Source organism: Dermacentor albipictus, chromosome 5 (assembly GCF_038994185.2).
Source record: "Dermacentor albipictus isolate Rhodes 1998 colony chromosome 5, USDA_Dalb.pri_finalv2, whole genome shotgun sequence".
Classification (NCBI taxonomy): domain Eukaryota; kingdom Metazoa; phylum Arthropoda; class Arachnida; order Ixodida; family Ixodidae; genus Dermacentor; species Dermacentor albipictus.
In genome coordinates, this window is record NC_091825.1 from 42827458 (window position 1) to 42839866 (window position 12409).

Genomic DNA, 12409 nt, shown 5'->3' on the forward strand with positions numbered 1-12409 from the left:
GTGTAGTGACAGCTAACAATACACTTGTAGGCTTCTTTTAGAAGCCTATGCAGGAACACTATTGGGTATCTGTGAGACAACTTATCAGTGCCTAAAAACACATTTCAGCGATTGCTTCAGTGGCGATATAGTGATCCATAAACTAAGTTGCTACCACAACAGCTGCAAGAAAGGGCGGTATGATGAGTTGACAGTAGCGCTGGCGTGTGTTGTTAGCAAAGATTCCAGCTGAATAGGCGCGCGCGCTCACGCCCCGCGTGCAACCAGTCGGAGCCGCTTCACTTCCGCAGGGGAGGGAAAGGGCAGGAAAGGGTTTAGCGCGCGCTGCGCCGCCTTCGTTTCCGTTCAGTTCATTCTCGGAAAACGAATGGGACGGCCACGCGTTGTGCGTTCCCCAGAGGTAAAGCCCCTCCATCCACGCACCACCGCCGCTTTCTCAAGTAGCGACAACCTTTGTTGTGCGCCGCCTTTTCCCCTCACACAAAATCCGGTTCCGGCGTTTCCGGTTCAGGCGTTTCCGCTTCCTGGAGTTGCGCTGCGGGAATTTCCGCTTTGACTGCTGTTAGACGATGGTGAGACGCCAGCGCGGGCTTAGCAGAGCTGTGGCTGTCACCATAAGAAGAATGCAAAGGGGACAAGCTGTTGTATTCCGCTGAAGTAGTAGTTCGCGGTCGCTGTTTCCCAAATGCACGAAAAACGGCAGTGGTCTCCAAGCGCCCAGGCACTACATTCCACTGTACACTCGCCCACAAAATATTGCGGGGCGCGCGAGCGCGTGGCGAAACGACCCTCCTCCCCTGCTAGCGGGGAACCCCTGGTGTTGAGACCGGCGCCTGCACGCATGCGCGTCCCTCCATGACTGCAAGAGCGCATGTTTCCGCGCTTCCTCCTTGCGCGCCGGCGATATCCGAATGCAGCCGCGAGGTGCCCTTCTTGCGTTTGGCGCTGTGGCGGCTTTGACGGGCAAAACTTCGTTTATACAACGGAAATCAAGAGCTCATTTTCGTCTTGCCTGTCTACTTCTATAGAGCGCCTTTCCTGCCACGCTCTTCTGCAGGAGAACGCCCCGTTCGTAACAAGAAATAAACAACGAAGATTGGCCACGAAAAGGTGCAGCGTAGAAAAAAAAAAGACTTGTTGCGTTCACCACCTATGCGTCAGCGATTATGACTGGACAAAATGCGGCCGCAGCGGCGCGCGCAAGCTCACGCTTCTAGACACGCTTCACGTAGTTGTGCCCGCCGACGCCGCCACAGCGCCGATCGCAAGAGAGCAACCTCGCGGCTACATTCGGATATCGCCAGCGCGCAAGGAAGAAGCGCGGAAACATGCACGCTTGTCGTCTCGGAGGGACGCGCATGCGTTCAGGCTTCGGTCTCGACACCAGGGTTTCCCGCTAGCAGGGGAGGAGGATCGTTCCGCCACGCGCTCGCGCGCCCCGCAATATTTTGTGAGCGAGTGTACGTTGTCTCCCGTGGCACAACCCGTCGCAGGTTGACGCGAAGCAGCGAACACGACCAGATCGCTGATTACAATAGGCGGTGGTTCTTCGATGGAATCGCATTCACAGTTTAAACCGCAGCTAGTGCAATTAAAGCCTCTCCATCGACGCGAAAGTCAACAACGCTAAATAACATAGCGTCACTTCCACTCGGAACCGGAAGCTGCAGCTACGTAAGTTCGGCTTGATGCAGGAAGCTAAAGGGGTGAGTGGGAGAGGAGCGTGGACAGTACTCACCATGGAGGAAGGAAACTGAGGAGACGCCACGGAGGAAGGAAACTAAGGAGAGGCCCTGACGTCACCCTTTGTGAAGCAAAAGTGAAGCCGGAAGTTGGCGTTGCTCATGGCGATGCTCCGCCTTTTGTGCCACCCTCCTCTCTTGTTTACATCTTTCGCGAAACCACGCCGCGCTGCGCGTGGTATCGCGCGCGGAGCGCGCACGCTCGCGCAACATCCGTCAGAGCACGGTGCAGGTAACACAGCGCAACAAGACGCGGTGACTAACGCAAACCCGCCCACACAGCGCCTTTGCCACGGCACGAAACCTACCAGAGCAACACGTGTGAGCGCTCAAAAAATCAGAACAACGCCGCCATTGAGGCCCAAAAGGCGTGGCCATGCAGCAAAAAAAATTGAAAAGCAGCAAAAAAATGAGAACCTATACGTCATTTCCGCCACACTTTTCTCCTAGCGCGCGGAGGGGGTAGGGCCTCTCCTTAGTTTCCTTCCTCCGTGGGAGAGGCCCTACCCCCTCCGCGCGCTAGGAGAAAAGTGTGGAGGAAATGACGTGGTAGGTTCTTTTTTGCTGTTTTTTTTTAATTTCTTTGCTGTAGCGGCCACGCCTTTCGGGCCACAATGGCGGCTTTGCTATGGTTTTGCGCGCTCACACGTGTTGCTCCGTAGGTTTCTTACCGTGGCAAAGGCGCCATGCGGGCAGGTTTGCGTTGGTCTCCGTGTTTTGTCGCGCTGCGTTATCTGGACCGTGCTCTACCGGATGTTGCTGTGGCCAGGTGAGACAGGAGGAACTAAAGTTCGTGAAATGAACGCGCATGCAACGCTGTGCGCAATGTACCGCGCCACAGCAATGGCTACGGACGAAGGAATATCCGCGAGAAATTTTGCCCTCTTTGACGGAATCATGCTAACGTGCTAACGATTGCTTAGTATTGCTGCGGAGCGCGCGGGTCCGAGCAGCACGGTTGCGCGCGGCGCGACGTGGTTTCGCGAGAAATGTAAACAAGAGAGGTGAGCTGGCCCGATAGGCGGAGCAACGCCAACTTCCGGCTTCACTTTACCTTCACAAACAGTGACGTCAAGGCCTCTCCTTACACTCTTAGAAAAATTTACACCCTTTGGGGCGTATCTTGTCCCACAAAAATAATCGTCATCCGTGCTGCCCGCGTTTCCTTTCGTTAACGCTGCGAGCCCGGTACTTTCCAGTCACGAACGACATGCGCCTTATCAGTGTGACGCAGCATTCTCGACAGGAAAGTAGCGAGCGCCGAGTTTTCAGGAAAGGAAACGCAAGCAATGCAGATGACGATTATTGTTGTGGGACAAATATACACCCCAAGGGGTGCAACCGTTTTAAGAGTGTAGTTTCCTTCCTCCGTGAGTACCGTCCACACTCCTCTCCCACTCACCCCTTTAGCTTCCGGCATTAAGCGGAACTTACGTAGCTGCAGCTTCCGGTTCCGAGTGGAAGTGACGCTATGTTATTTAGCGTTGTTGACTTTCGCGTCGATGGAGAGGCTTTAATTGCACTAGTTGTGGTTTAAACTGTGAATTCGATTCCATCCAAGAACCACCGCCTATTGTAATCAGCGATCTGGTCGTGTTCGCTGCTTCACGTCAACCTGCGACGGGTTGTGCCACGGGAGACAACGTACACTCGTACTTAACCTGGTCGGCGGAAACGCGTATGGAGGGGCTTTACCCAGAGGAACTGGCAGCCATCGAGGAGCGGCGGCGAGAACTCGCCAGTGAAAGGGCTCGCTGTCGGTGCGCCCATCCAGCCGTTAAGGCCTAAATATAGTCCGACGTAGCGTGACCGCGCGCACACGTTAGGTCACGTTGGCGTGAACAACAGCGTCTATTGGCGGCGAGGAGTTACGGAGTCGCTATCTATCGGAAGCGCCTCGCTGGCGTAGTATGAGGGATCACGTGGCACGCTCCTCATAGGTTTTGCTGTCAGCGGTCACTGAAATCACCACGCGCGAGCTCTCCCGGACATTTCTGTAAGTACTTTCGAAACGAGAGAAGTTTCTGAGTGTCTAAATAATAATCTTGGGTAAACTGAAAGCACACAATCGTTTACAGACGCTATCTCTTTACCGAATACGTACAGTGAATGCCACTGCGCGCGGTTGCCGCGATGGAGTCTCCCGAACCGGCTTCTTGCGTGAAAGGTAGGTAAACGCCGAGACCAAACTATGTGAAATACGTTCTTATAGTGTTTCTATGACTAAATGGAGCGTAATAGAACGAAGCCTCAATGCAGCGATCGCGCAGATTCGCAGCGACCGACTGCGCGTCAGCATGCTTGTCCGCGCACTGTTTTCGCGCGCCTTTTCTCACCGTGCCATGAGCTTTACGCCGCAGAATATGAGCATTTGACAGTATACAAGCAACCATTGTTGCGTTGGCGCTATCAGAGCTGTTCAAAAATAATTTCATTGTAGAGACTTCGACGCCTACGGGGACTGTAATATGTCGTCGCGACGATTCAATCTTTCTTTCTTCTAAATTCTTTGACCTTTCAATATTATTCCTCGAGTTGCGTCGCACTGTATGTTTATCGGTGTTCTCAGCGTGCAATTTCCCGCTGCTCCTTTTTTGTAATCCAGTGCATTAATTCATAACACAAACATGACCATATGCCATGCTTTTTTTAAATGTGCTTCTAACCGCTGCCTTTCCACTCCACTGAACTTGCCAGTATCTATAACATCGACAAGTTCATAGACCAAACCGTCATGACATTAGTCGGGCAGCGGACTCGGGCGAGCGTCTCAGTGCGCGTTTTCAGAACATCGCAGACCGGGCGCCGTAGCAGAAATCTTCCTCGCGTCTGTGCTTGCTGCATACCCGAGTTGTAGCCGATGACTGTTTGCCGGTTTTGTTTCGCGAGCCACGCTTCACGCAGCGTCTTGTCCTGCGGCTACGTGTGAATAAGGCTGACACCGGCCTCCGTTACGTGCGTCCGGCCCTGCGGCACCGAGCAGTAGCCGACCATGTTGCGCGCCTTCAAAGGCAGCCACTACCTATTGTATTGCTTTGAAGCGTTGTGAAGGAGACACTCGAAGCGGGGAAATTTCGCCACTAAATGAGGACCGCAGCATACGAGGGAATTTAAACTCGTTTTCAGCTCGCTTCGGCGCGCCCGAAGCAGCCGACGTGGCCGCTATGTCCACGTGATCCCTCCTAGCACGTCACGCCGACGGTGGCGCCAGCTTTTCCAGTGGTGGAGCTCGAGGCCAATAGTTCGGCCGATGGTTTGACGCAATGGCGCCGCTATCGTAACCAGACGCGGCCGACGGGCTCCGAACGTCTAACGACGCTCGTACGCGCGCCGATAACGTCAGACTATAAAAACGCCACCCGAGGCCAGGCAATCCGATTGACAGTAACGAGAGGATCCCCTGCTGAGGGAGCGGGAGGCCGAAACAATCCAGCGCCGTTACATATTGGTTACTTAACCGTGACGAAGGTCAATGCACGCATTTTCGCCTTCCCCATTTCGCTTACCCCCTTTTCCTCTAGGGGAAAAGTTAATTCTTCTATTTTTGCTGCACCAAACTTTCTAAATTGAAATTGAAATGCATTACGCAACAAGGAAATGTTGCAAGGAGGGCAGGTAAAAAGCTATACAAACAGCTTGAGCAGTCCTCACCTCGCAGCATACGGAGCAACACAGTGGCGTGCGGCGAAGGCGACACGCATAAAAGATTGCCTATGGCAGATAGCACACTTCTAACCCTTGATCTAAATCATTCGATGCGGCAGGCGGCCATTACTTCTACGAGACATCAAATCTTCAATTGAATAATTAATGTTTTTACGTTAACTTTTCATTGATCATCTTACGCCACTTATTTCAATCTACGAATTATAGCCGCCGAGTTCGCAGGACGTATTCACTCGGTACGAATTCTCTGGACAACGCCATGTTACGCGTCACTACGGCCACAGGCGTTAATCAGAGGTTCGCCACGAGGCAAACCCCGCCCCTCCATCGGCGCAAGGCACCCCCCTTCCCCAACATTACCCGACAACCTGAATGATGAAAAGGGCCAACGTCTAATGCTACCGAAGAACGGCGACGACTGCGGATTCCCAGGTTGCTATCCTGTCCCCTGTTCCATGCTTCGGAGATGCGGAGGCTTCGGAGAAGGGGATGCTGACGAGCGTTGCGATTGCATGGCCGTGTGCTAGCGCAACCGATTTGATGATTAATCATCAGATTCCCAAGTCGAGTCGCCAAGGGTAGATGAGGGCATTAAAAGCGGAGACTTTTCCTGCAGTGGCCGAAGTGTTGTGAACTCGGACGTTTAACATGCTCGTGCATGGAGTGGGCTTCCGTAACTGGAGCCGTGTAACAAATGCCAAATAAACCATTTTTCCTTCATTCCTAATACTGGACGTATTCGTCGATGAACTTGGTGGATTCCTTGCCCTACCGCCACCTCGGGCCGCAACAACCAGTTCCGAAATAGACATTTTCAAGGTGTCCGACGAAATGCAGTGGCGTTCCAGTTAATTTTTTAAGAACCTGATATAATGCACTGAAGCACAAAAGTAACTGCAACACCAATGGATTTCGACGGACCAGAAAATATCTTGTAACTGATGCATGACCAGAGAATTCGTCCCAAGTGGATATCCCGTGTCAACTCAGCGGATGTAATTCGTAGATTTAAACATGTGGCGTAATGTAACGAATTAAAAAAGTTAATTAGCGTAATTACGCTAATAATTCAATTGAACATTTCAATTTCTCGTAGCCGCCTTATCGAGTAATTAGATCAAGGGTTAGAGTTGCGCTATCTGCCATAGGTAATCTTTAAAAAAATTTATGCAACTAAAAAAAGGACACCCTGTGTAATAATAAGAGAAAACACTAACACGCGAAATGAAAACGAACATGAAGCATTGTAATCTTCGGTGATTTTGTAATATTTTTTATGTTGATGCGCTTCGAATTCCGAGATTTCTTTTGTACAGCCGCGGAGTCCAATGGAAGACGAAAGGCATGTGCGATGTATACTCCACTAGGAAGCACTTCTCCAACATACACCAGTGATGCAAGTGGGAATCTCACGTGCTCTCCCGAGCTCTCCGTTTGCCGGTTACATTTGCCCTCATGGAACAGTACCTGTAAAAACATCCAATCTATCGTCGCAACGAAAAAAGCGACTTCTGACACACCAGTCAGAACTTTGCCAGTGGGAACACCAACAGCGTTGCATTTGATGAAGTCGCTAAGAACGCCGTACAACCAGCGTCTACAGAGCAAGCGCGACGCCAGCAGCATTTTATCCCGACGCACCGGAACACAGCAACAGCGACACCGAAGTGATGGCGAATTAGGCAAATCGCTCCGGTGCGCACCAATCATCCAATCATGGTCGCCCCAGGGCGGGCCCCGGTGCGCGCCGGTGCGATTTGCCTAATTCGCCATAAAATACGCCTATGCAAGTGTGTGTGAGAGGAAGAGGTGCTCCAAGAACCGCCCCTGATAAGAATACAACAACGGGAGAAGCCAAAAGCTGCGACTTGCGCGCCTTTTGCGACGCGCGCTCAATTCTGGTGGGTCTCGTGGCTCGGTTGCGAAAAAAAAAAAAAGAAAGTCCTGAGGATCACATATGTTGATAACTCCGATGTACCCAACACACATTAAAGAAACGTTACGGTGCTATTCCAGTAGGTTTTACACAAAGTACCGAACGACAAAGCGCAAGGGCCCGTTTCCGAGACGCGTCGAAATTCGTATGTGCGTACCAGTGCGTACGCCGAGCGCGTCCGCACGTTCCGCAAACGCACCGATGGATCTCGACGCGCCTCAGAAAGGAATTAGGAGTTTTCAACAATTATGGGGTGAAACTCTATGCAAACAGGCGCAATCGCTGTTAGACGCAACCTGAGTTTTTGCAACCCTGGCTAACAGATATCGTCACAAATTGTTCAGTCCAAACGCTCCGTCAGCACAGCGTGGACGCGCCAATTATCTACGACGACCGATCCCAAAGCGTGGTTAGTACTCATTTTCTTACCGCTACATCCTGCGCCGCTCCCGTGATGGTCATCCTATCCACGGATGCTGTGAGGCTGCTGACGTCAGTCATGGTCGACATCGGGGACAGCAGCGTCGGCGTAGGTGAAGGCCGCGAGAACACGCTTGTTGCAGGAGGCTGCGGTGCCGTGGCTTGCAGTCGCCCGCGAGAGCGGCCCCTAGCTCTGCCTAGAGGCGGTCCATCACCGCTGCCGTCCATTGTACTGCTCCTGTGCTACTTATAGTCGCTAACGACAACCTGAAGGGGTCTCATTAAAGCCACGTAGCGCTGACGCTGCCAACACCGTCGCGGTAATGCGCTTCAACCACCGACGCACGCCCAACCAACCTCACCGAAGTCGAGCATGAAAGTGACGAGGAGGATGGCGAAGGAGTGAGCAGAAACTAAGGCAGAAATGACGAAATGCTGCGGAGAGTAGCGGAGGGTAGACGGCGAAAGTGTCACGCACGCGCTAGGGACCGTTTGCTCAATTACGCTGCGGCAATGAAGGGAAAGCCGTAGGGAAAGGGAAAGCTATGGAGCCAAAGCGCGCACAAGTGAGAGCGCTTCTTAATAGAGTCCCGTGTTTAAACACACGTTAGTTTAGGCTGGAGAAGATAAAACGTAAACACCTTATTAGCAACAGTTAAATAACATAAAACAAACCACTGAATGTAGAAGTCTACTTATTTTGCGGCTTTTCTCTTCCGTGCCTTGGCAAACGCGAAACCGTTGCACGTGAAGCTGCGTCTGTTCCAGGCAACCAAAAGCACTGTCAAACGTTGGCGGACTACGTGGCGCCGTAACACATGTGCAGCAACGACGCGCCCGTAGCCTTTCACTCACTTCCACAGAAAGTTGTCCGCGATGATGGCCCATGCGTGCACCACGTATTTATTTATGGTCTTATAAATAGTTTGTAGCGGCGGCGTTGCCCGCACCGCGTAGTATTGACATGCATAGTATGGAAAAGCGGACGTTGCGGTTCTAGTTCAAATCGCTCAGATAGGACAATGCTTTGCGGCGCTGGCGTAGCGAGCGCAGCATTGCGGAGGAAGTCGTGCCTTGAAGGCGAGCGCGACCCTCCTCACAGCACTGACTGATCAGTCCGTTTACCTTGGAAGTGCGAGGCAGCGCTGCAATGTGCGTACAAACAGAGCTGTCTTTATGCACTGTCTCGCACTTCTGAAGCCACGCAACAACAACTACGTCAGCATATATCGCGCGCTGTTGGGGCTGTTCTGCTTTTGTCGTAGTAGACGCCATACAGCGTTTACGATTTCTGTATCGTTTGTAACCGCAGATGTAGCAGCAGCACGGCCTCAGCGAGAACGCGTAAGCGGTTAGGAAAGTCGGAGCGTGCGGTACGTCGGCGTCGTTACGCGTTACGTAGTACGTAAGTGTACAATGTATTGTACTTACATTGAAACCGAATAAACGTTTGCTGGCCGGTCTCTGTCATTAGAGGGGCTTCGAGTTGTACCGTCAACACATACTAGTGAAGATCGCAGTGCATCGCTGCGAATGTGCGGATGTTTGTACGAATAGAGGCTATAGCTGCTCTGCGACGGCTGTCTCGAAGAGCGCCGCCTTCGTGGCTTCTGTCATATTTTTCCACTGCCTCTTATGTGCAATGTTCTGACGATGTTGCAGATGTCGCGTGCCACGGCAGCGCTGAACTTAGCGCTGCAGAAGTTGGTGGCTAGGCGTGATCGTATTTTACAATCGTTTTTTCTCTTTCTTGTTGTGCCAATGTGTGAATATCTCGTATTATTAGCGGCGCCTACACCACATCAAAGCTGGAACCCGCACTGATCCGTGGGTTGGGGCTCGCCGAAGCTCCAATCCACGTACATATGCGGTCCTGTTTCCAGCTTAATTAGATTACCGCGAGGCCCTTTGGGTGACCCTGACATTCTGCATCACTTGCTTTGTTATAATCTCAGGCATGCTCTCCTGAGGCCTCCGTTTGCCGGTTACATACTATATGTGCCCTCCTAGAACAGTGCTTGTAAAGAAATCACCGCCCAAGCACTCCGTACAGATGGTTGCGAAGCCGAAACGTGCGGCCCCGGTGTTTATCACATGGCTTATTCCCGATGGTTCATTAAACGGCGGCTTGGTAGGCAGCCGGATCCTCGGTACGCAGTTGCTGCTTGCGCTCGCTGCACGGGGCTGTTCTTGGGCCCGAGCTGCAGCACCAGCACGGCGTAGATGACCTCGTTCTCAGTTCTACTCGTTGCTTTGGTGCCCGAAAGCTGCCTTCTTCTCAGGAGTACGCATGACGCGCGGCCTAGCTGTTTCGGAGCCGGAGAGAGGAACTGCTGCGCGCACACTCGACTGCGACGGAGTGCAACGACGTCACTACTGGCGCAGCGAATCGGGCACCTCTGTTTCTTTATTTTTTCGCGCATGCGCATGGGGTTAAACCGGAGGAGTTTTCGGTGTACAGGCGACAGACGGACGAATCGGCTAGCCATACACAGCTTCGCTGTAAAATTCATATATATCGTCGCGACGAAAAGAAGAGCACCCAGAGAAATCAGCCACACAGGTCAACACCTTACCGCCCCTCATATGCATGGCTAGTGAACGCCGCTCAGGCTTCTCGTTCATGTCGTCTCGCGAATACCCGCCTCGTTATGTGCGATGTGGCATTCATTTGTGAAGTCTGAAGTTTATTTCTCCATGTCGTTACATGTCAAAAATTACACATGAGTTGTAATAAGAACAGTGAGGAAAAAGCTGCAATGCTGCAACTTGGCTGGCCCACCACCTCAGTCTTGTGGTTCTAAGGACGAACACGTACGTCGCGTGCAATATGAGCTGAAACACGGTACCCAGGTTAAAAAGGGCCCCAAGGCTGCACGGCGGCCGCCGACATCCCACTAATTGGATAACAAAACACCATTACAATTACTGGTTTTTATTGTATCAATTTTTCGTTAGTCGGTGTTGCCGTGCAGTCTTGGGGTCATCTTCAACAAGTGCACCGTGTTTCAGCTCACAGTGCACGCGATTGTACACTTACAGACATAGCTTTTGTTACATTGTGAAGTTTCTTGATTCTAGGGCGTCGTGTCGATGCAGTGCTTCAGAGGTCCAGCCATGTGTGTTCATTAAAAAAAAGAAGTCTTCAATCACTCGATGACGCTGATACGAACTCGCCTCACATTAATATGGACGACTTCGAGCGTATCATATCGACGCCAATAACTTACACTGACACAGTCATTTATGGCGAATTCGGCAAATCGTACCGGTGCGCAACGGGCAGCCCCAGTGCCCCGTTTCATCCAATCATCGCCGCCCCAGCGCTCCCCAGTGCGCGACGGTGCGATTTGCCGAATTCGAAATTAGCAAAAAACCCCGGCTTGGTGAAAGACGCAATTTGGAAGAAGTCGCAACATCGACAGTAGCGCTACTAGCTATCGAGCCTTCTTAGCGTTCTTAGTTAGAGCGCCTCACGCGCGCCTGTTCACAGCTATGTATATTTTTAAGGCGGAAGCCTTTAATGGCTCATTGTCAAGGTCATATGTCGTTAGCAGAAACTATCACAGCTTTCCGGCCTCCTAATTGGTCTCCTCTGTGTCATGACGTCACTGTCGCTAGGTGCAGGTGTGCGCCTCCTGATTGGCTCGCGTGCGTGACGTCACCATCGTCAAGTGCGGGTGTCGGGGTGGTTCGGCGCCGCGCGGGATGACTCATCACATCGGCACGCGTGGCGGCCGTGTGTTCAACGGTGCGCCCTGACGTCACTGTCGCGAGGCGCGTGTGGCGACCGTTTGCTTGGGTGTGGTGTGGCGGCGGTGGTGGCGGCAGTTTACTTTGCGGTATCGTGTGGGAAGGACGCCTCGTCTCGCCAAACCAGTGTCTCCCAACACGCGGCATGCGGCAGCAGCTAAACGCAAGCGGCGCTCAAGAGAGGCTGAGCGTATACGTCGCATGCATCAGGGCGGTGTCAGGATTGGGGGCTCAATCCCATCGCTCGTGGTCCTTTGTCAAGATTGGAGTCCGGCATGAATTCGAAGGTAGCTGGCCCATGCCGTCGTCCAACTTATACACGCTGAGGACGTTGATGAAGGGACCCAGGCGGCACGTCAGGTTGGGCCAACGTTGGAAACATATTGGCACTTCTTGGCCCAATGATGGCCCAAGATTAACAGCGTGGTTCCAATATTGGCAGTGCCATTCTGGTTCCTGGCCCAATGTTGGCCTAAGGTTAACAGCGTGGCGCCAATATTGGCTGTGCCATTCTGATAGAGATCCAATGTTGGCCCATTTTACACAGTAAGTAAACAATATTGGCTGTGCCATTCCGATAGAGATCCAATGTTGGCCCACTTTACACAGTCAGTAAACAATATTGGCTGTGCCATTCTGATAGAGATCCAATGTTGGCCCACTTTACACAGTAAGTAAACAATATTGGCTGTGCCATTCTGATAGAGATCCAATGTTGGTCCACTTTACACAGTCAGTAAACAATATTGGCACTGCCGTTCAACAAGGCGGGAATTATTGGACCGACTTTGGTATGGATTTGCCAATATGGGTTAGTAGTTGGCTTTCTTTGGAGGACATTGGCCCGTAATAAGCTAATTTTCGCCTTGTCGGCTTTTAGTGCTCTACGACT

At 52.1% G+C, this 12409-nt stretch overlaps 2 protein-coding genes across 2 annotated transcripts in view; one reads left to right on the forward strand and one right to left on the reverse strand.

The window, feature by feature from the left end:
• LOC135900501 (piwi-like protein 1) overlaps nt 1-8405 on the reverse strand; it is a 69033-nt gene extending 60628 nt beyond the window's left edge. The window contains exon 1 of the mRNA XM_065429981.2: nt 7774-8405. Within this exon, the coding sequence (XP_065286053.1) occupies nt 7774-7992 (219 nt within the window). The 5' untranslated portion in view covers nt 7993-8405. The remainder of the gene's footprint in view (nt 1-7773) is intronic.
• Nucleotides 1-12409, forward strand: part of LOC135900500 (uncharacterized) — a 223442-nt gene that overhangs the window by 39516 nt on the left and 171517 nt on the right. The gene's annotated exons all lie outside the window — the stretch shown is intronic.